The sequence below is a fragment of the Thalassophryne amazonica genome, chromosome 10, assembly GCF_902500255.1.
Source record: "Thalassophryne amazonica chromosome 10, fThaAma1.1, whole genome shotgun sequence".
Lineage (NCBI taxonomy): Eukaryota > Metazoa > Chordata > Actinopteri > Batrachoidiformes > Batrachoididae > Thalassophryne > Thalassophryne amazonica.
The window spans coordinates 117,042,226-117,064,015 of NC_047112.1; the positions used below are offsets into that span (position 1 = coordinate 117,042,226).

The following is a 21,790-nucleotide window of genomic DNA, read 5'->3' on the forward strand; positions in this document are numbered from 1 at the left end:
AACATGTCTATTAGACCCCATTCCTACCAGGCTGCTCAAGGAAGCCCTACCATTATTTAATGCTTCGATCTTAAATATGATCAATCTATCTTTGTTAGTTGGCTATGTACCACAGGCTTTTAAGGTGGCAGTAATTAAACCATTACTTAAAAAGCCATCACTTGACCCAGCTATCTTAGCTAATTATAGGCCAATCTCCAACCTTCCTTTTCTCTCAAAAATTCTTGAAAGGGTAGTTGTAAAACAGCTAACTGATCATCTGCAGAGGAATGGTCTATTTGAGGAGTTTCAGTCAGGTTTCAGAATTCATCATAGTACAGAAACAGCATTAGTGAAGGTTACAAATGATCTTCTTATGGCCTCAGACAGTGGACTCATCTCTGTGCTTGTTCTGTTAGACCTCAGTGCTGCTTTTGATACTGTTGACCATAAAATTTTATTACAGAGATTAGAGCATGTCATAGGTATTAAAGGCACTGCGCTGCGGTGGTTTGAATCATATTTGTCTAATAGATTACAATTTGTTCATGTAAATGGGGAATCTTCTTCACAGACTAAGGTTAATTATGGAGTTCCACAAGGTTCTGTGCTAGGACCAATTTTATTCACTATATACATGCTTCCCTTAGGCAGTATTATTAGACGGCATTGCTTAAATTTTCATTGTTACACAGATGATACCCAGCTTTATCTCTCCATGAAGCCAGAGGACACACACCAATTAGCTAAACTGCAGGATTGTCTTACAGACATAAAGACATGGATGACCTCTAATTTCCTGCTTTTAAACTCAGATAAAACTGAAGTTATTGTACTTGGCCCCACAAATCTTAGAAACATGGTGTCTAACCAGATCCTTACTCTGGATGGCATTACCCTGACCTCTAGTAATACTGTGAGAAATCTTGGACTCATTTTTGATCAGGATATGTCATTCAAAGCGCATATTAAACAAATATGTAGGACTGCTTTTTTGCATTTGCGCAATATCTCTAAAATTAGAAAGGTCTTGTCTCAGAGTGATGCATATCTCTCACCCATATTGGCCTCTCTTCATTGGCTTCCTGTTAATTCTAGAATAGAATTTAAAATTCTTCTTCTTACTTATAAGGTTTTGAATAATCAGGTCCCATCTTATCTTAGGGACCTCATAGTACCATATCACCCCAATAGAGCGCTTCGCTCTCAGACTGCAGGCTTACTTGTAGTTCCTAGGGTTTGTAAGAGTAGAATGGGAGGCAGAGCCTTCAGCTTTCAGGCTCCTCTCCTGTGGAACCAGCTCCCAATTCAGATCAGGGAGACAGACACCCTCTCTACTTTTAAGATTAGGCTTAAAACTTTCCTTTTTGCTAAAGCTTATAGTTAGGGCTGGATCAGGTGACCCTGAACCATCCCTTAGTTATGCTGCTATAGACGTAGACTGCTGGGGGGTTCCCATGATGCACTGTTTCTTTCTCTTTTTGCTCTGTATGCACCACTCTGCATTTAATCATTAGTGATCGATCTCTGCTCCCCTCCACAGCATGTCTTTTTCCTGGTTCTCTCCCTCAGCCCCAACCAGTCCCAGCAGAAGACTGCCCCTCCCTGAGCCTGGTTCTGCTGGAGGTTTCTTCCTGTTAAAAGGGAGTTTTTCCTTCCCACTGTCGCCAAGTGCTTGCTCACAGGGGGTCGTTTTGACCGTTGGGGTTTTTACGTAATTATTGTATGGCTTTGCCTTACAATATAAAGCGCCTTGGGGCAACTGTTTGTTGTGATTGATATGAAAACTGTTATGGCTTTTGAGCCCTCAGTCTCCTAAGCTTTCCATAACAATGTCCAGCCCTTGAACCGTGTTCCAGTTACAATGCTCTTCTTCAAGGCTGAAAGTACACATCTGCAATTAGCCAAACATGACCCTAGCCAACCAGTCTGACATTCTAGAAAAACAATCTGCACATTGAATGGTCAAAGATCATCTGCTCACTTTTCTCGTTTGACAGTCTTAATGATCACTTGAACCATTCAGCGTATATGATTGCTTTTGACACTAAGTAATTATTTAAAGGAATAATGGTACATGAACTTTCACACATACATATACGTATATATAAAAAATAGAGAACAGAATCAAAGACATGATTACAGAGAGTACATCAAAGTGGACATTAATATTTGATAATGCATATATTGACCATATAGAGAAAAACCCTGTCATTCTTCCCCCCGTTTATCGAATTTAATATCTACACGCCTAACATCATCATCGTAGAATCATCAAAAACTTACAGTGTACTTAACCACCAGTTTTCCCCGTCGGGACGGGGTGACATAATTCAGTCTCCGATAGCAATCACGCAACATAGTAATGGTCTAGCAATAAGCCATCAACTGTGGTGGAAATCACCTGTTGAGCCATTGATCAAGCAAGAGGAATCATACAACAAATCATAACACATAGTAAGTCAATTCAGTGGTTTCCATCAGATACATACCCGTAGAACACTATTTCTTTGTATAAATATTTAAACTGATTGATATTTGGACATCATTGGAGTTTCTCAGGTAGCTTATTCCAGTTGTTTAGGCCACAAACAGAGACATGGAAGCATTTCCTGGTCGTCCTTGCCCACAGCTTTAAAATGATACAAATCCCTTAAATTATATATTCCTTCTCTTTGCATCAAATATCCTTGAATTCTGAAAGGTACTTGCTTATGTTTTACTTTATACATCAATCGAACAGTCTTAAATTAAATCATGTCATTGAGTTTCAAAAATCTTTGATTTAATAAACAATGGATTGGTATGATCCCGATAACCTGCATTATGAATTATTCTTAATCCTCTTTCGTTTTTTTTTTCCCTGTCTCTAAGGTTGAATAATGGTTGTACTGCAGTGTTGTAGTTATTGCCCTGTACTTCAGCACCATAAGTCAAGTAAGGTGCAATCAGTGTGCAACACAGAGTATGTAGTGCTTTCTCTTGACTATGTTGGATATGTGCTGTCTAGTTGATCCTGACATCGATGACCACCCCTAACGAGTTGTTCTCTCTGACAGATTCTACATTTACTCCCTGTATGTTTAACTGTATTTGTTCATCCTTTTTATAGTTTCCAAATAACATTATTTTAGTTTTTTTAGACCAACTTAGTGACAGTTTGTTCATATCGAATTGAACCAACTCTTCAACTGTATCATCTTCGATCCCAGAACGTCTAATCGTTATGAATTATCTCCTGAACAAAATAAGTTTGCATCATCTGCAAATTCGCTCTAAACAGATCTGAGACTTTACATAAATCATTGATATACAATATGCATGACTTATAACTTTGGTGCCTACACAGAACCCTGAGGAACTCCACAAATGACACAAAATCTATGTGTTTATTAATCGCTTCTATTGCATCTTAACCTATATTGACTATCATTAAGCAGGTTGTGTTGTCCAATAATCTGTTATTGCAAAGTTTTTCTGCTGTTTTTGAGAAGACACATGCATATAGTTAGTAAAGATGCTTGTCACCAAATTTGAATAAATGTATCACTTTCTTCTGGTCTGAATTGTAACGTGGTTCATATATTTTTTCATACCACCACACAGTAAACGCCACAATCACAGCAATAATTGTCAAAATCATCATCAGGGTGCGTAATTTGCAGCCTGGTCTGGCAGCAAAGCTCTCCATAACTAAAACAGTATTTTGAACAACCTGTTGCTATGTCTCTCTCTCTCTCTTTACTTTTTTTTCCCGTCCCCAGGGGCAGGGAGAGAGGGAGAGACAACAGTTCTGGTCTTGAAGATGTCTTCTTTCTTTGGTGACAATTCAAAAAGTTCAGTTTGTCTGGGCTTAGGGGCTGAAGGTGACAGTTCACGGTCTCAGTTCTGCTAAGCAAGGGACTGAGGGAATCTGGAACTCTTTTAATATCTGTTCCCTTCAGCTGTAGTGCATAAATCTGTACTATCATCAGTATGTGGAAAGCATGTTGCAAGTGGAATTAAAATAATGTGTCACGTACTCTGTCCTGTGCCCTGTTCTTGACGTTTTCTTTAATCACAGGTGCACAGGAATAGAACAGGATTGTCTCCCGTTCTCAAAGATGCAGTTTCATCTGCTTCTTTTCTCCTGGTCTGGTCACGTCAGTGCTCTTATTTCAAGCCTGTAGTACGTCTGCTTCTAATCCTGGATTACGTGGACAGGATTCTCCTCGGTTGTAGCTCGTTTCTCATCTGCTTCAGGATCCTGGCACCTGCTTCAATCTCTGGTCTTTGTTCACTCCTGGTCACGCTCTGTCTCTGTTACGACGCGCTTCCAGCCATTACTGGGCCTATAGGCCATCAGCCGTCACTGTTACACGTCGCTCCCCTTGTCTTGTTCGGGATCTTTCAGGTATCTTTGTCTTTTACAGTGGGATAGATGCACCCAAGATGACCTTTCTGCAATTTTCACTGCAGTGGGGGTGGTTAACAGCACTTGGAATGGACCTTCCCACCTTGGAGATGACTAGTTCTTCCTCTTAATAGTCTTTATCAGCACCCAGTCGCCGATCTGGATCTGATCCTCAGGATCCTGCACAGAAATAGGAGAGTCTGGTATTGTGTTAGAATGTATAACATTCTTATGAGACAATACTCGTCTCATGTAATCTTCCCCCCTCCCCTCAGCTTCTCCAGCTCTGACGTTGACTGTGCTCAGGACTGCTCAGGGCTGCCCCTCCCCCTCCAGGATTGTCGGACAAGGCCGTTGACGGCGCCAAACAGGCTGCCTCCGGAGTGTTCTGATAAACTGGACCTTTTCAAATCTTGGTTGTTGTCCTGTGCCCTTGTTTTTCTGTGTGATTGTTTTTCTGTGCTGATGGGGATTTTTTTCCTCATTGCCGCTGTGTAATGCAGCGGCTATGAGGGTTTTTTTTTCTCCTTTTCCCTCGTGTTTTGCTTTTCATATATATATTTATGTACCGGGCCGGCCTATGTGTTGTGTGTGTGTGTGTGTTGTTTGTTATGGGTCGGTGTTGGTTTGCTCAGCCGTGCTGTTGACCAAGGCAAGGATGTACATCTGGAGCTGGTCCCCGGGCGCCTAATGGCGACTTCTGCTCCTACTGGCAATTATGATGGGTTAAATGCAGTAGACATATTTCATTGTGTCAAAGGTCATTTCATTTCATTGCTCAAAGGTCTCCCCCTTCTGCCAGGGTGGACCTGTGTCAGGGGGCGACCCCTCTCTGGCAGCAGGTTTACAAAATACTTTGCATCTTTTAATGCACCACACACACGACAAATGGGGAAGGAGGGGAAGGGGAAAAAAAAAAGAAAATAATAATAATAATAATGATAATGATAAATTAATAAAAATGTTAAGGTAATTAAATTAATAAAATAAAATGAATGTAGCATAAATGTATATATGTATATGTATTATGTGTATACATGTGTGTATAGGTGATGTATGTGTGTATTTTGTGTATGTATGTTCGCATGTATGATGTGTGTGTGTGTGTATATATATATATAGAGAGAGAGAGAGAATTACCATCGACACACACAAGAATAGTCCTTTTAAATAGTCATTTTCTGAGTAAATGTGGGGAATTTATTGACATATGAAAATGGCTTAAGGAATGACACCAGCAATATCAATAGCAATAAAAAAAATGGTAGTAATAATAATAATAGAAATAAAAAAACAAAAAAAAATTTTTTGATTGACAATAATTATTGTCATTATTGCTGTCTATTATGGTGGGAATTGTGTTTATTATTATTATTATTATTATAGATACTCATCACTAATATATGATATCAATTACATAGTAATAAAAAAGGAATATTGGTCACACTCGGTAGTCGTAATAACGTATGGGTATTTGGGGGTGGGATTAAATAAGTCCGTCTTCATCCCACCCCTTTTCGGGTTAAGTGCGCGGGTATGTATGCGTGTATGTTTGTATCTCCTGTTCTTTTCAACCCAATGTGGGTAAATGTAGATGTCAAAGAAATGCTTATTTTGTAAAACTCAATAAATGATCAATCAGTCAATATGTATGTATATGTGCGTGTATATATGTATATGCATATATGTAGTATGTATGTGTATATATGTAGTGTATATTTATGTGTTAGTGGGTATGTATATAGGTATATATGTGAGTGTGTATATGTGTGTGTATAAGTGTATATATGTATATAATGTGTATGTGTGTATGTATGTACGTATACAGGTATATATGCATGGCCCGGGCAGAGGGTCACCCCCTAGAGCCTGGTCTGCTTGAGGTTTCTTCCTAAGAGGGAGTTTTTCCTCACCACAGTTGCCTAGTTCTTGCTCTGGGGGTCGGCAGGGTTAATATGGAGTGACTTGGGCCAAGTTTGCTGTGATTTGGTGCTTTATACATAACATACTTATACATGAATTGAAATGTTATTGAATATTTAAGTGTATGTCTGTGTTGATATTTTGTGTATATGTTGTTATGACTGTTATAATTGTTGGACTCATTCTAGCAGGGGTGGGCGTTGATAAGCTTTGTTTCTGCCCACACCCTTTCGGACTCACAGGCTTGTTTATATAACATTCATATTATTGGTATGTTTTTGTTCTTTCGGATTTGTGTGTGTGCCGAATAAATCCATTCATTCATTCATTGTGCAGGGAACATGTTCTTCTGTGCATATGACAATAAAATTCCTTTGAATCCTTGAATCAACTAATTCCTCATCCTCACTATCAGGCCCAGCTATCTTCTGTAAATCTGGTATTCTGTAGGGCCTGCCATACAAAATCTCGAATGACTTAAGGCCAGTCGCTAGTTTGCTAGCAGCTAGTCATGAGCTGGGTGTTATATGCATGTACAATTTTACCAAATTAAAAAAAAAAAAAACAATAAACCCAGGTTTTATTTTTTTTTCTTCCACAATGCTTTTCCCTGAGCTCACTTTTAATTGTTCCATTTGTTCTTCCCACTAAACCTACACTTTGAGGATGATGAGCACAATGTGTTTTTGCATTTATTTTCAAATGTTCTGTCAAATGTTGGATGATTTCATTTGCAAAATGCGTGCCATTATCACTGTACATTGTTTCAGGTAGTCCATGTCTTGGAATTATGTCTCTACAAAGTATCTTTGCAACTGTCAGAGCATCTGCATCTTTAACAGGCAACACCTCTACCCATTTGCATCAATCAATACTAGGTGATATTTTTCCCTTCACATTGGTTCAAGTCAATAAAATCCATTTGAAATGGGTATTAAGGTGTTGGAAATTTCCCTCGTTTTGGTCTCTCATTACCCTGTGAATTGTGCTTCGCACAGACTAAACCTGCTCCGCAGTAATGCTTTGCATATGCCTGAGATCCAAATGTCACAAAATGATTATTAACCAGTCCAACCATTTCAAAATTGATTGATTGGATGAATGATATGCATTGATTAACATCGATTATTACGTGCAGGCCAAACTTAATATGACACTTCAGTTCCCGACTATGATCCAATATTCCAATTAGATCAATACACTGCCTACCATGTAGGCATACGGGCAAATTTGACCCCACCACAGTACCCCAGTGCCATATTCTCATGTCCTAGTGAGTCAGAGCGTCACAGAGACAAGGTCGAGTAATCTTGACTGGGCCTGCCTTAGGTTGTCCCAGGGTTTAAGATGGGATCTTACCCATCATGGGCTCGCAGCCTTCCATACTGGGCGGGGGTTACAAGGGGTGGGGGAACACCCATTAAGAGGTGTCATGTCAAAACAGCTTTAATTGCACAGAACATTAAACATACAGGATCACTGTGAATTGAAGTATCTTTTAGCAATTTATCCCAGAATAGATGATTCTATTCTATTAATCCCAGAGTGGATCTGTTGGATTAATCAGTGCTTAAATACCAACAATAAATAGAATAAAAATAATGACAGAATTGGATACACAAACAATACTTGGTTTGCAGGAATGACTGACTCAGAATGGACAATAATAAAGTGAAAAGTTGTCCAACAATCTCTGTCCTTTAAGGCCAAACTTAATCTGCATGTATCAAATAATAATTAATAAACACTTCACTGGTCATCAATGCTTTATGAAAGCCTGCAGCTTCCTGTTTGATTTGCAGCAGGGGTTAGTTGTATCTCATGAAAGTTATTTATTTCAATCAGAACACAGGATGATCAGAATATTGAGTTATTATTATTTGTTGCTTCTATATTGCTGTCAGTTCACCCTCACCAACATTAATGTGTCTAACAGGAGCTCAATAAACACGTTACAATAATCAACATAGTTTTACTGTCTCACACGCTGTACAACCTTCTGCTCTGCTCTTCGGCTGGAGTGATAAATTACACTTTGTTCCCAAAACAAATCACGCTTCAAGAAATAGAACACTGAATGTATTTGGTAAAGTCAATGCAACGTAATACAAAACAACATTAAAGCTGGAATTGATTACATCAAATAAACAATATCTCTCTAAATTCAACAGTAACAAACACTTTTAAAACACTAGTATCAATTACATGTAAAACAACTGTATTTCATGTGTTAAAGCACAACAAAACATTGCTGCAGTGTTTCTCAAATCCTCAAGTTGTGGGGGTGTGGAGCGGCGGGGAGAGGAGGAGGGAAGTGAGCATTTAGAGCTTCCCTCAGCAGCTGTGTGTACACACTCCTCCTCCAACACCCCAGACCAGGAACAGAATACCACAACTACTACAACAAGCAAAATAACCCAACTCTTCTCAAATAAAAACCCAAAACGTCCAAACGTCCACAGGTCCAAAGAAGACCTGTGTTACATTACACACAACATATTATACACACATGTAGACCCGTAGACTTCAACGGAACTATTAAGTACAGTGAACTGATAGGAGACTCTCTTTTTTTTTTCTTTCACCAACCTTCTGTCAGGTTTGTTTGGGACCCGGAGGTCAAGAACCAGGTATGCGATCACAGTCTCACAATCAGTTTTTAATAGTCCTCAGAGAATCTACCACAACCACTGCTCCCTTCTGTCTGTTATGTCATCAAAAATAATTAGTGGATCAGTCAATCGACAATGTTTCAATCTTTTAGCAGTATTTAATATGTATACTGGGGAACTTATTCATAGAAATGTTTTATAACCCAAAGTCGTTATTGCCTAGATGAGCCTGTTTCCAGACGAGTTCATGAATACCCGCTGGAACTCATTGATCTAAGTGGTCAGTTCCACAGTAGCTCATTCATGATTACTGAGGCAAGATTGGCCAAATACTGCAGTGATCAGTTGAAGCAGTCAATCTGAATTTTCTTCTTTTCCCCCAGACAGAAAAGAATCACCTCACACAAATTTCAAAACAACACACAAAAAAATATATCACACAACAATAAGCCAGTCATTAATGGAATATAATCTTGATCAGCTTTGCTTAGAATCCGTTAAGTAGGTGAAACTAATAAACTTTTACACCTGATCCAGTGTACAAGAATCAACCATATTTTAACCACTTCATTGCAGTTGTTGGGAAAGTGTAGTGACATGGACCCACAACAGGGGGCGTAAATTGAACGGACAATGGATAAGCCAAAATATAACAATTTAATGTTGCGAATTGTGCACAACGGAATACAGACAAATGCAGTTTGAGAGTGATAGTCAATTATACGAAAAGTGACGTGTGGGCAGGCTCGAGGATAGAAGATGTCCGTTCAGAGAAGGATGGGGAACGGTCCAATAAATCTGTCCTTAAGTTTGTGGGATTCCACTTGCAGTGGGATGTCTTTGGTGGATAGCCAAACCTCCTGCCCGGGCTGGTATACAGGGACCGGGAACGCCGGCGGTCTGCATGGGCCTTGGCCCTCATCCGGGCTTTCAGCAGGGCAGAGCGGGCAGTACGCCACCCTCGACGGCACCTCCTGAGGTGGGCCTGGACCGAGGGCACCCCGACCTCTCCCTCCACGAGCGGAAACAATGGGGGCTGGTACCCCAAACATACCTCAAATGGGGAGAGGCCGGTGGCAGATGAAATTTGGCTATTGTGAGCGTACTCGATCCAGGCCAGGTGGTTGCTCCAGGCCATCGGGTGCGCGGAGGTCACGCAGCGGAGAGCCTGCTCCAAATCCTGGTTGGTCTCCGCTCTGCCTGTCCGTTCGTCTGGGGATGGTACCCGGACGAGAGGCTTACTGTGGCCCCCAGTTCCCTACAGAAACTCCTCCAGACGTGCGAGGAGAACTGGGGACCATGGTTGGTGACAACGTCAGATGGAATCCCATGCAGACGTATGACATGGTGGACCAGGAGGTCTGCTGTCTCCTGGGCTGTCGGGAGCTTCGGGAGGGCCATGAAGTGGGCCACCTTGGAGAACTGGTCCACTATCGTAAAGATGGTGGTCATGCCCTGGGACGACGGGAGGCCCGTGACGAAGTCCAGGCCGATGTGGGACCGGGGCGGTGAGGCACAGGTAATGGCTGGAGGAGTCCCTGTGCCCGTTGGTGGTCGGCTTTTCCCCTGGCGCAGGTGGTGCAGGCCTAGACATACTCCCGGACGTCGTCTTCCATAGACGCCCACCAGAAGCGCTGTTGGACCACTGCCATGGTTCTTCGCACCCCTGCGTGACAGGAGAGCTTGGAACCGTGACAGAAGTCCAAGACCGCAGCTCTGGCCTCTGGTGGGATGTATAACTTGTCCTTTGGGCCAGTTCCTGGGTCCGGGTTCCGTGCCAGGGCCTCCCGGATGGTCTTCTCCACGTCCCAGGTGAGGGTGGCCACGACAGTGGACTCGGGGATGATGGTTTCTGTGGGATCTGACAGCTCGGTTTTGACCTCCTCTTCATGAACCCGGGACAAGGTGTCAGATCTTTGGTTCTTGGGGCGGTAGGTGAATTGGAAGTCAAAACGCCCGAAGAACGACGACGAGCGGGCTTGCCTGGGGTTCAGAAGCTTGGCGGTCCGGATGTACTCCAGGTTTTGATGGTCCGTGAAAACCGTGAATGGAACCGCAGCTCCCTCCAACAGGTGTCTCCACTCCTCAAGAGCCTCTTTCACCACAAGGAGTTCTCGATTGCCCACCTCATAGTTTCGCTCAGCCGGGGTCAACCTGCGGGAAAAATAGGAACGGGGTGGAGGACCTTATCGGACTCCCTGCTCTGGGACAGCACGGCTCCTATCCCTGAGTCAGAGGCATCCACTTCAACTATAAACCGGCGTTAGGATCGGGCTGCACCAGGACTGGCGCAGTCGAGAACCGGCGTTTCAACTCCCTAAACGCGGCTTTGCACCGATCCGACCAGGTGAAGGGGACTTTGGAGGAGGTCAGTGCTGTCAAGGGACTAACCACCTGACTGTAATCCTTAATGAACCTCCTGTAGAAATTTGCAAATCCGAGGAACTGTTGCAGCTTCCTATGGCTTGTTGGTTGGGGCCAGTCTCTCACCGCCGCAACCTTGGCCGGATCAGGGGCAACGGAGTTGGAGGAGATTATGAACCCCAGGAAGGACAAAGAAGTGCGGTGGAACTCGCACTTCTCGCCCTTTACAAACAGCCGGTTCTCCAACAACCGCTGCAGGACCTGACGTACATGCTGGACATGGGTCTCAGGATCCGGGGAAAAGATGAGTATATCGTCCAGATATACGAAGACGAACCGATGCAGGAAGTCCCGCAAGACGTCATTAACCATGGCTTGGAACGTCGCGGGCGCATTGGTGAGGCCAAACGGCATGACCAGGTACTCAAAGTGACCTAAGGGGGTGTTAAATGTCGTCTTCCACTCATCTCCCTTCTGGATCCGAACCAGGTGGTACGCATTCCTAAGATCCAATTTAGAGAATATTTGGGCTCCATGCAGGGGCATGAACACCGAATCCAACAGAGGTAACGGGTATCGGTTGCGAACCGTAATTTCGTTCAGCCCTCTGTAATCGATGCATGGACGGAGTCCGCCGTCTTTCTTGCCCACAAAAAAGAAACCTGCACCCATCGGGCAGGTGGAGTTCCGGATCAACCCGGCAGCTAAAGAGTCCCGGATGTAGGTCTCCATTGATTCGCGCTCTGGACGTGAGAGGTTGTACAGCCTGCTGGACGGGTACTCAACGCCCGGGATCAAATCAATGGTGCAATCATTTGGCCGGTGTGGGGGAAGAGTGAGTGCCAGATCTTTGCTGAAGACATCAGCAAGATCGTGGTACTCCTCAGGCACCGCCGTCAGATTGGGGGGAACTTTGACCTCCTCATTAGCTGTCACACCGGGTGGAACCGAGGATCATAAACATTCCCGGTGGCAGGTTTCGCTCCACTGCGTCACACCCCCAGACGGCCAATGTATCCGGGGATTGTGCTTTACCATCCATGGAAATCCCAAAATCACTCGGGAGGTAGAAGGTGTTACATAAAACACAATCTACTCCCTGTGATTCCCAGACACAACCAATGTTACAGGCTGTGTCTGGTGTGTGATTAATGGGAGAAGGGTGTCATCTAGTGCCCGTACCTTCAATGGTGAAGGTAGGGCCACTAGAGGGAGCCCAACTTCCTTTGCTCATCTGCTATCCAGCAGATTCCCTTCCGACCCCGTGTCCACCAGTGCTGGGGCGTGAAGGGTTAGATCCCCACTCAGGATCGTGACTGGGATGCGTGCGGATTTATGGGGTTTCCCCGCATGAGTGTTATGACCCACCCTTAGCCCAGTCTCCAAGTGCGGGCATTGTAGTTTAACCGCTTGGGGCAATTCCTCTGTATGTGCTCACTCGAGCCACAGAAAAAACACTCCACGCAGGCCAGCCTCCGTTGTCCGTCATCTGATTTGACTTTGGCCCTGCTCGTGTCCATAGCTTCGTCAGCAGGGGGAGATGTTGCCACACGGAGCTCTCTGGCTGTGGAGCGTGGGGACGGCGGCGCCCTTTCGGACCCGGAAGGAAGAGGGACGGCTCGTGCCCGGCCATGCCCTTCGCCCCGCTCCCGACGATGTTCTTCTAGTCGGTTGTCTAACCGTATAACCAGGTCGATAAGCCCGTCAAAATCCCGCGGTTCGTCCTTAGCCAGCAGATGCTCCTTCAGGACCGGAGACAGTCCGTTTACGAAGGCGGCGCGGAGTGCAACAGTATTCCAGCCAGACCTCGCTGCCGCGATGCGAAGTCGACTGCATACTCGGCTGCACGCCAACGCCCCTGTCTCATTGACAGCAGCACGTTTGAAGCAGTCTCACCTCTATTGGGGTGATCAAACACTTGCTTGAACTCCCGCACAAACCCAGCATATGTTGTTAGGAGCCGTGAATTCTGCTCCCAGAGCGCCGTAGCCCAGGCGCGTGCCTCTCCTCGAAGCAGATTTATTACATAAGCCACCCGGCTTGCATCTGACGCGTACATGACGAGATGCTGTGAAAAGACGAGCGAACACTGCATTAAGAAGTCTGTGCACGTCTCGACACAACCTCCGTACGGCTCCGGAGGGCTTATGTATGCTTCAGGGGACGGCGGGGGGGGGTTCGTTGAACGACCACTGGAATGTCTGTATTTGGCACTCGGTCAGCAGGAGGAGGCGCTGCAGCAGCACCCTGTGCGTGCGCTTCCACCCGAGCGGTGAGAGCCTCCATCCTCCGATTGAGTACGATGTTCTGCTCGGTTATCAAGTCCAACCGAGCAGTGAAGGCGGCTAAGATTTGCTGCAGCTCATCTAACACGCCTCCTGCTGGCGCCTGTGCACCTAGCATTTTCATTGGTGGTTCATCCGATGGTTGACGCCCCTCGGGATCCATGACGTTGGCCGAGATATCCTGTTGGGAAAGTGTAGTGACACGGACCCACAACAGGGAGCGTAAATGAACGGACAATGGATAAGCCAAAATATAACAATTTAATGTTGCGAATTGTGCACAACGGAATACAGACAAATGCAGTTTGAGAATGATAGTCAGTTATACGAAAAGTGACGTGTGGGCAGGCTCGAGGATAGAAGATGTCTGTCCAGAGAAGAGCCGGGTCCCACACGGCTTCCACCGCCAATGGATCTGAAGAACACCGGAGCCGCCAAGTCCTGAATCTCCAGGTGGCCACCGTCTCCAGCTGTCAGACCTGATACTGCTGGCAGGAAGCAGAGACAGTTAATGGTGGGTGTGTGGATACACACCCAGTAAATCCTCACACACAGATACAGTTCCTCCGGGAGGGAGCACCTCCACCTCCGCAGTAGGAAACACAATAGCAGCTCCTGTTAAACCACTTATCTGGTTGGAGTGAGAGGTGAGGACGTCGGTTCTCTCACTGACCGCCAACCCAGCTGAAAGGGCACCACAGGACAACGGCTGCAAAAAGATCTGTTGTGACAAGTAAGTCACAGTTTAGATACTGCAGAGAATGTTACCTAAGTGGTAGATGATATCTCGGCAGCGAGGTGGAGTTGCTGCCCGGCTTGTATGGTAATGTGATGATGAGTGACAGCTGGTGCTGTTGATGAGTGACAGCTGTCACTCCCGGTTGCTCCGACGCCCTCTCGTGCCTGAAGCCCGCACTTCAGGCAGAGCGCCCTCTGGTGGTGGGCCAGCAGTACCTCCTCTTCAGCGGCCCACACAACACCAGTTACATGATCATTCGATATCAGAAGTAGGAAGACGATAGTATTTATTGTCTTTGAGTTATCATCTTAACAAGCTAAAAAGTTTTATTTCATCAACAGATCTATTTCAGAATTCTCCCTCAAAATACTCTATCTTTTACCCTGGACACCAACTCACACTCATATACACATACAAAATTGATTAATGTGCACTTATTTCTCAGTATCTTAACTCCACACTTTAAAATGTTTGAGGAGCCAGCAACTGTGACCTTGACAGTTTTATCTAAAACAATTCACCATAATTACACACAATCTGTCTATATAGCGACAGCAGAATAAAAGTAAGGAAAAATTGATAACAAGTATAATCTTCTAGAAAAGAAAGAACTGCAACCTTATATGTACATAAACAAAATTCATGTTGAAAACGGAGAACTCCTTATCTTTGTGAGTGTGTACATTCACGCGCAAAGTGTCCATTCCTCCCACACTTCAACATGTCAATTTTCTCTTTATCTCATGCCCACGGGCTTTACCTCTGGCCGCTCCGCGGCGCTGACCTTTGCCCTTTCCTACAAAATACACTTCTTCCTCTCCAGCAGGTTTAAGAACTGCTGTGTTTAGTACAAAAGCATGGTCTGGTGTATTTTTCACTCCACGTCTCTCTTGCCTTTTTGTAAAATCACTGATGTTCTCTTTTATGGTGTCAGATGACTTTGTTGTGGAGTTTAACTGTAATTTTCCAGAGAAATTAACTGTCTCTCTCCACATTTGTCTCCATGTTCCTAACACCATTTGACTGTGTGTCATGTTGGCTGTGAGAACAACAGTTACCCATTTCAGCTGTTCGTGGGGTTATCTCATAGGGAGATCTAAACGAACAGGCTGTTGTTCTTTTTTCACTGTTTGATCACCGATCAGTCTGAAAAGTGTCACCACTTCGACCTCTGAGAGGTGGGTGACCTTGCTTAGGGCTTCTTTCCAGACTCGTAGCTTCACAAACAGGTCTGGTGCGTATAGAACGCTTACAACCTACTTCACAGACAGGGCTTTGTTTCTGCCAGTGGGTTAAAACTGGTGACAGGCTCCCGTGATTCAGTTGAGCACGTTCTCAGTCATAAAAACACATTCACACAAACACATTCACACCGCTGTGCTTCAGCTATTATCACGTTTTTAGCTCCGCTGTTATCACACTTCTGCTCCAACCGGTTTTTATATCAGAATTTATATAATATATTTATATAATATCAGAATTTTACGACTCGCCCACCGAAGGTTTCACCGACCTAAACACTGTACAGTTTTTTTTTATGTGCTATACCGGACCCGAAAGTGGTCTTCCGTCTCTTGCTTTATTAATTGCCAATTGTAACCGCTGTGGCTCAGTCTGGAGCCAACAGCCACATCACGTGTGGCACACGGCTCCGTAACAGATGGTCTTTAACCGCTGCTCCACCTGACTTTTCTCAGAGAGTAAAATTTAATGCTTTACAGCCAGGCCTTTAAGCCAAGAGACGAACCAAGAAAGAGAAGAAGAAGAAAGACATTACAGGGGTTTTTTTTTTCCTCCGCGGTGGTTTCAGCCACACACGCACACGTGCACGTAAAGAAAAACAGTCTCACCCGCGATCACACTCTGTCACCACCGCTGAAGTCCGTATGCCTTCACCCCAGTAAGCGTCGACCCATTAGGGAGGAGACCCGTCACCCAGAAAGGGGTCTGCAGGAACTGATTCCCGCACTGCGGCCACAGACTCCATGGGCGTTCTCCGTCACGGGCCGACGAGTTTCCGGTCTGTTGGCACCCGGTTCGAAGGACCAAGATGTCAGAGTTGTTCAGAGTTGGACCTGAAAAGAACAACTGTTTACACACAGAAATGATCACGCAAGAGACACTGAATTTCTTTGTCCTCTACAGGAAAGGACAAAGGAGAAGCTCCTTCAGAAAGAACTGTCGTCCGTCCTAAAGGTCCCGCCCATTTGCCTCTCCTTTTATTGAATATCGTTACATACAGCATATAGGAGTGACAATATCACAAAACAATGGAAAGACACAAAGTCTGGTCTCACATTGATATGAAAACTGTTATGGCTTTTGAGCCCTCAGTCTCCTAAGCTTTCCATAACAATGTCCAGCCCTTGAACCGTGTTCCAGTTACAATGCTCTTCTTCAAGGCTGAAAGTACACATCTGCAATTAGCCAAACATGACCCTAGCCAACCAGTCTGACATTCTAGAAAAACAATCTGCACATTGAATGGTCAAAGATCATCTGCTCACTTTTCTCGTTTGACAGTCTTAATGATCACTTGAACCATTCAGCGTATATGATTGCTTTTGACACTAAGTAATTATTTAAAGGAATAATGGTACATGAACTTTCACACATACATATACGTATATATGAAAAATAGAGAACAGAATCAAAGACATGATTACAGAGAGTACATCAAAGTGGACATTAATATTTGGTAATACATATATTGACAATATAGAGAAAAACCCTGTCAGATAGGCATATGAGAGAAAATAAGTGCGTCTTAAGTCTGGACTTGACAGTCTCCATAGAATCTGACTGTTCTATTGATGCAGGGAGATCATTCCACAGAACAGGGGCACGATAAGAGAAAGCTCTGTGACCCACAGACTTCTTGTTCATCTTAGGGACACAAAGTAGTCCTGCACCCTGAGAACGCAGAGCCCAGGCCAGTACGTAAGGTTTAATTAGGTCAGCTAGATAGGGAGGTATCAGTCTGTGAACAATTTTATGGCTAGTAGCAGAACCTTAAAATCTGATCTCACTGGGACAAGAAGCCAGTGAAGAGACGCCAAAATGGGTGTAATGTGGTCAAACTTTCTGCTTCGTGTCAAAAGTCTGGCTGCAGCATTTTGAACCAATTGGAGAGCCCTAATGCTGGACTGCAGTAAACCAGAAAATAGAACATTACAGTAGTCCAGTCAAGAAGAGCTGAACACATGGATCAGGGTCTCAGCATCAGCCATAGACAGGATGGGAGGAAACTTCACTATATTTCACAGGTGGAAGAAAGCAGTCCTCGTAATATCGCTAATGTGAAGGTCAAAGGACAATGTAGGATCAAAAATTACCCCAAGGTTCCTCACTTTGTCAGTGTGATGTAGGACACACGAGCCGAGGCTGAGTGTTAAGTGTTCAAATTGATGCAGATGTCTCACTGGACCAGGAACCATCATTTCATTCTTATCAGAGTTTAAAAGTAGGAAGTTTCTAGACATCCAGCTTCTCACTGCTACAAGGCAATCTTCTAAGGATTTTATGTGAACGAGATTACCAGCAGATATCAGCATGTATAACTGAGAATCATCTGCATAGCAGTGAAAGGTAACCCCAAAACGCCGCAATATGTGCCCAAGGGGTGCTATATAAAGGGAGAAATCAGGGGGCCTAGGATGGACCCCTGTGGAGCTCTGTATTCCATGTTACTAAGGTTAGAGGTAGTGTTACTGTACAAAACACAGTGAGAACGACTGGTCAAGTATGATGTCAACCATGCAAGGGCACTCCCAGTAATCCCAAAATGATTTTTCAGCCTATCAAGTAGTGTTTGTTTGTTTGAATGGCAGAGCAGCACAGAGCAGTGACACCATGTAGTCGCTTAAGCCATTGTTGTCAACTGACCAGAAGTATGAATGCATCGCTAATGTTTACTTTCACCGAAGAAACCCAGAAGCATAAAAAGCCTACATTATCTAGATATTTAAATATGGTTATTATTGTTGTTAGTTGTGATTAGTTATCTAAAAAAACTCAGAGAAGGGGGGTGCCATTTATGTCATATAATATATGTTTTGACCCCTAGAGGGCAACACACTGTATATAAGTGTTGTATGAGAGACAAGAACAGGAGCAAAGTATTTATAGCTATTCAGCTTTATTTACCACGTTATCGCTCTAAAAATGATCGGACAAAGATTTATTGCAAGATAATTAGTCCAGTAATGGTTTTTAAAGTTATCTAAAAAGATAATCCGATAATGAAAACATTATCTTCGATAATTATCGGTTATCGGATTATCGGAACTGTGCCCACCACTGGATTTAGCTGATAGTCAAACTTCGGATTGAAGAGGAACAATGCGGCTTCCCTCCTGGCTATGGTACAACAGACCAGCTCTTCAGTCTTGCAAGGATCCTGGAAGGTGTCTGCCTGGGAGTATGCCCATCCAGTCTACATGTGTTTTTTGAACTTTGAGAAGGCGTATGATTGAGTACCCCAGGAGATACTGTAGGAGAAGCTGCGCGAGTATGGTGTGAGGGGGTCCCTTCTCAGGGCCATCCAATCTCTGTACCCACGAAGCAAGCGCAATGTTTGTGTTCTCGCCAATAAATCGGACTCATTTCCGGTGGGTGTTGGCCTCTGCCAGGGCTGCGCCTGGTCACAAATCCTTTTTGTGATGTTCATGGGCAGGATATTGAGGCGTAATCAATGATATGGTCCCACTGGCTTCATTGGCCTGTGACCTCCAGTGCTCACTGGGTCAGTTTGTAGCCGAGTGTGCAGCAGCTAGGATGTAGATCAGCACTTCTAAATCTGAAGCCATGATTCTCAGCAGGAGACTGATGGATTGCCTTCTCCGGTATAGGGAGTGAGGTCTTGCCCCAGTGAAGGATTTCAAGTACCTCGGGGTCTTGTTCACTTGTGGGGAGACAATGGAGCATGGGATTGGCAGGAGAATCAGCACAGCAGGAACAGTCTTGCGATCGCTCTGCTGTACTGTTGTGATGAAAAGGGAGCTGAGCCAAAAGGCGAATCTCTCAAGCTACTGACCAGTATTCATTCCTACTCTCACCTATCATCATGAGGGTTGGGTCATGACCAAATGAATGAGATCACTGGTACAAGTGGCCAAAATGGGTTTGCTCAGGAGGGCAGCTGGTGTCCTCCTTAGAGATAAGATGAGAAGCTCGGTCATCCGTGAGGAGCTCGGAGTAGAGCCACTGCTCCTTAGCATTGAAAGAGCCAATTGAGGTAGTTCAGGCATCTGGTAAGGATCCCCCCTGAACGCCTCCCTAGGAAGGTGTTCCAGGCACATCTATCTTGGAGGAGACCCTGGGGAAGACCCAGGACTAGGTGGAGAGATTATATCTCCACACTGGCCGAGGAATGCTTCGGGATCCCTCAGTCAGAGGTGATTAATGTGGTCCGGGAAAGAGTAGTTTGGGGGGCCCTGCTGGAGCTGTTGCCCCCGCAACCCAATCCCAGATAAGTGGTTGAAGATGAAATGAGACAAAACCATAAACCAGACTCTTGTCTTTTTCCCATATTTTGTGTGCTGTGTTCTAGGTGAAGTAGTGGGAGTGAATGATGTTGGTCCAGAGGTGGTTGCGCTAGTTTCTCATGCTGCACAGGAGTTTCTCCGAGGACTTCTTGAGAGGCTGTTGGTTTTGGCAGAACACCGAAAGCACATGCTAAAGGTAGAGCAACTCAACAGCTATTGGCTCATAACATCACAATTCATATTTTCCACAGTTTTTTTTACTGGCTTTGCATGTCTGTAGTGATAGTTTTTCTCAGCATTGTACTTTGCTGATTCTTAATTATGACCACTGTGAACCCCCATCAGCATTGGAATGAAAAACAAAAAAAATGTTCTGTGTCGTATAGATGTTTTGTCCTCAAGGAACTGCAGTTTTCGGTGTGCGACATCGCTACTTTTTGAGAAGGGGCTACTTTGTGTCCCTAGGGTGAATAAAAAAAAATCTGTGGGCCACAGAGCCTTCTCTATTTGTGCACCTATTTTGTGGAATGATCTCCTTTCAGCAATAAAAGTCGCAATCTGTAGAGACCTTCAAGTCCAGACTTAAGATGCATTTATTTTCTCTCTCGTATGGCTATCATGCTGGCATAGTATGGTACTATGCTTCCTATCATTTTAAATTAATTTTATTGGTAAATGGAGCAGGTCTCTGCCTCAACTTTATCTAAATTCTGGGTCTGTACAGTGAAGGTTAGGGCTAGCGGCCCGCAATCACTTTAGTGTTTTCTCTGCTTTCCTGCTGCTTAATGCTGATGAATTTTACTTTAGGTGTAGTTTTTCTGGCCTACTGATTCTGCTTTTTTTTTTCACTCTGTCTGAGGCGCTGATGACGTTGTGATGTCACGTGCTGGATTTGATGACTACATAATTTCTGAAACGAATGTGGAACGTACTCTGCTGTGGGAGTAGGCCCACTGAATGACTGTATTCTTCTCAAAAGCACCATTTTCAATACGAGCAAAGTTTTCCAAATGACTGTATATCGGCAGGCAAACTAAGAGCAAACAGACGGTTTAAAAAAATCAGACCTGAGTGGAGGCGGTGACCAACATAACACGGGCCGTTATCAGCTCTGTCTTGTCAAATGCACCCTGTACGTTACGAAACAAGTTCACCAAGTAACTTGAAATACCATACAAACCAAAATAGAGGTGAACTGAAGAAAACCTAAGGAGTACTGAGAGAGCAACATGAGGTAGAATCAAGCTGAGCACAGAGAGAGAGATCAGTTCGTGTGTGTGTGTGTGTGTGTGTGTGTGTGTGTGTGTGTGTGTGTGTGTGCAAGAGTGAGGTTTGGGTGCAGAGACATGTCTGTAGGAAGGGGCGGGTGCTGTGTGTGACTGGCCAATCACAGAGCATGAAGACAGTCAGTTACACAATCAGGATTTTCCTTCAGCACGAGCACAGATATTGACAAGTTTTATTTGTATCATGCTTGTGCTCATCAAAAATGCTTTATGCGTACTGGATACTCATCTGAAACAAGTATCCAGCTCAACTCTAGTAAGGATGATTCTGAGAAAGCCCAGAACTGCATAGGAGGACGTGGTCAATGACCTGAAGAGAGCTGGGACCACAGTCGCAAAGATTACATTAGTCACACACTATGCCGTCATGGTTTAAAATCCTGCAAAGCATGCAAGGTCCTGCTGTCCAAGCCAGCACATGTCCCAAAGCAGAACTTTTTGGTATCAACTCCCCTCGCTGTGCTTGCAGGATGAGAACAACCCCAAGAACACCGTCCCAACTGTGAAGAATGAGGGTGGAAACATAATTTTTGGGAGTCGTTTTCTGCAAAGGGGACAGGACGGCTACACTGTATTGTTGGGAAGATGGATGGGGTCATATATTGTGAGATTTTGGCATTTTTTCCTTCCCTCTGTAAGAGCATAGAAGATGAGTTGTGGCTGGATCTTCCAGCATGACAATGACCTGAAACACACAGCCAGGGCAACTAAGGAGGGGCTCCA

General features: G+C 44.4%; 1 protein-coding gene across 1 annotated transcript in view; it reads left to right on the forward strand.

Annotated features, from left to right (window-relative positions):
- The window catches only part of LOC117518196 (transcription initiation factor TFIID subunit 4-like), a 204,765-nt gene that overhangs the window by 126,974 nt on the left and 56,001 nt on the right, over window positions 1-21,790 (forward strand). Inside the window, exon 13 of the mRNA XM_034179253.1 lies at window positions 19,847-19,977. Within this exon, the coding sequence (XP_034035144.1) occupies window positions 19,847-19,977 (131 nt within the window). The remainder of the gene's footprint in view (window positions 1-19,846; window positions 19,978-21,790) is intronic.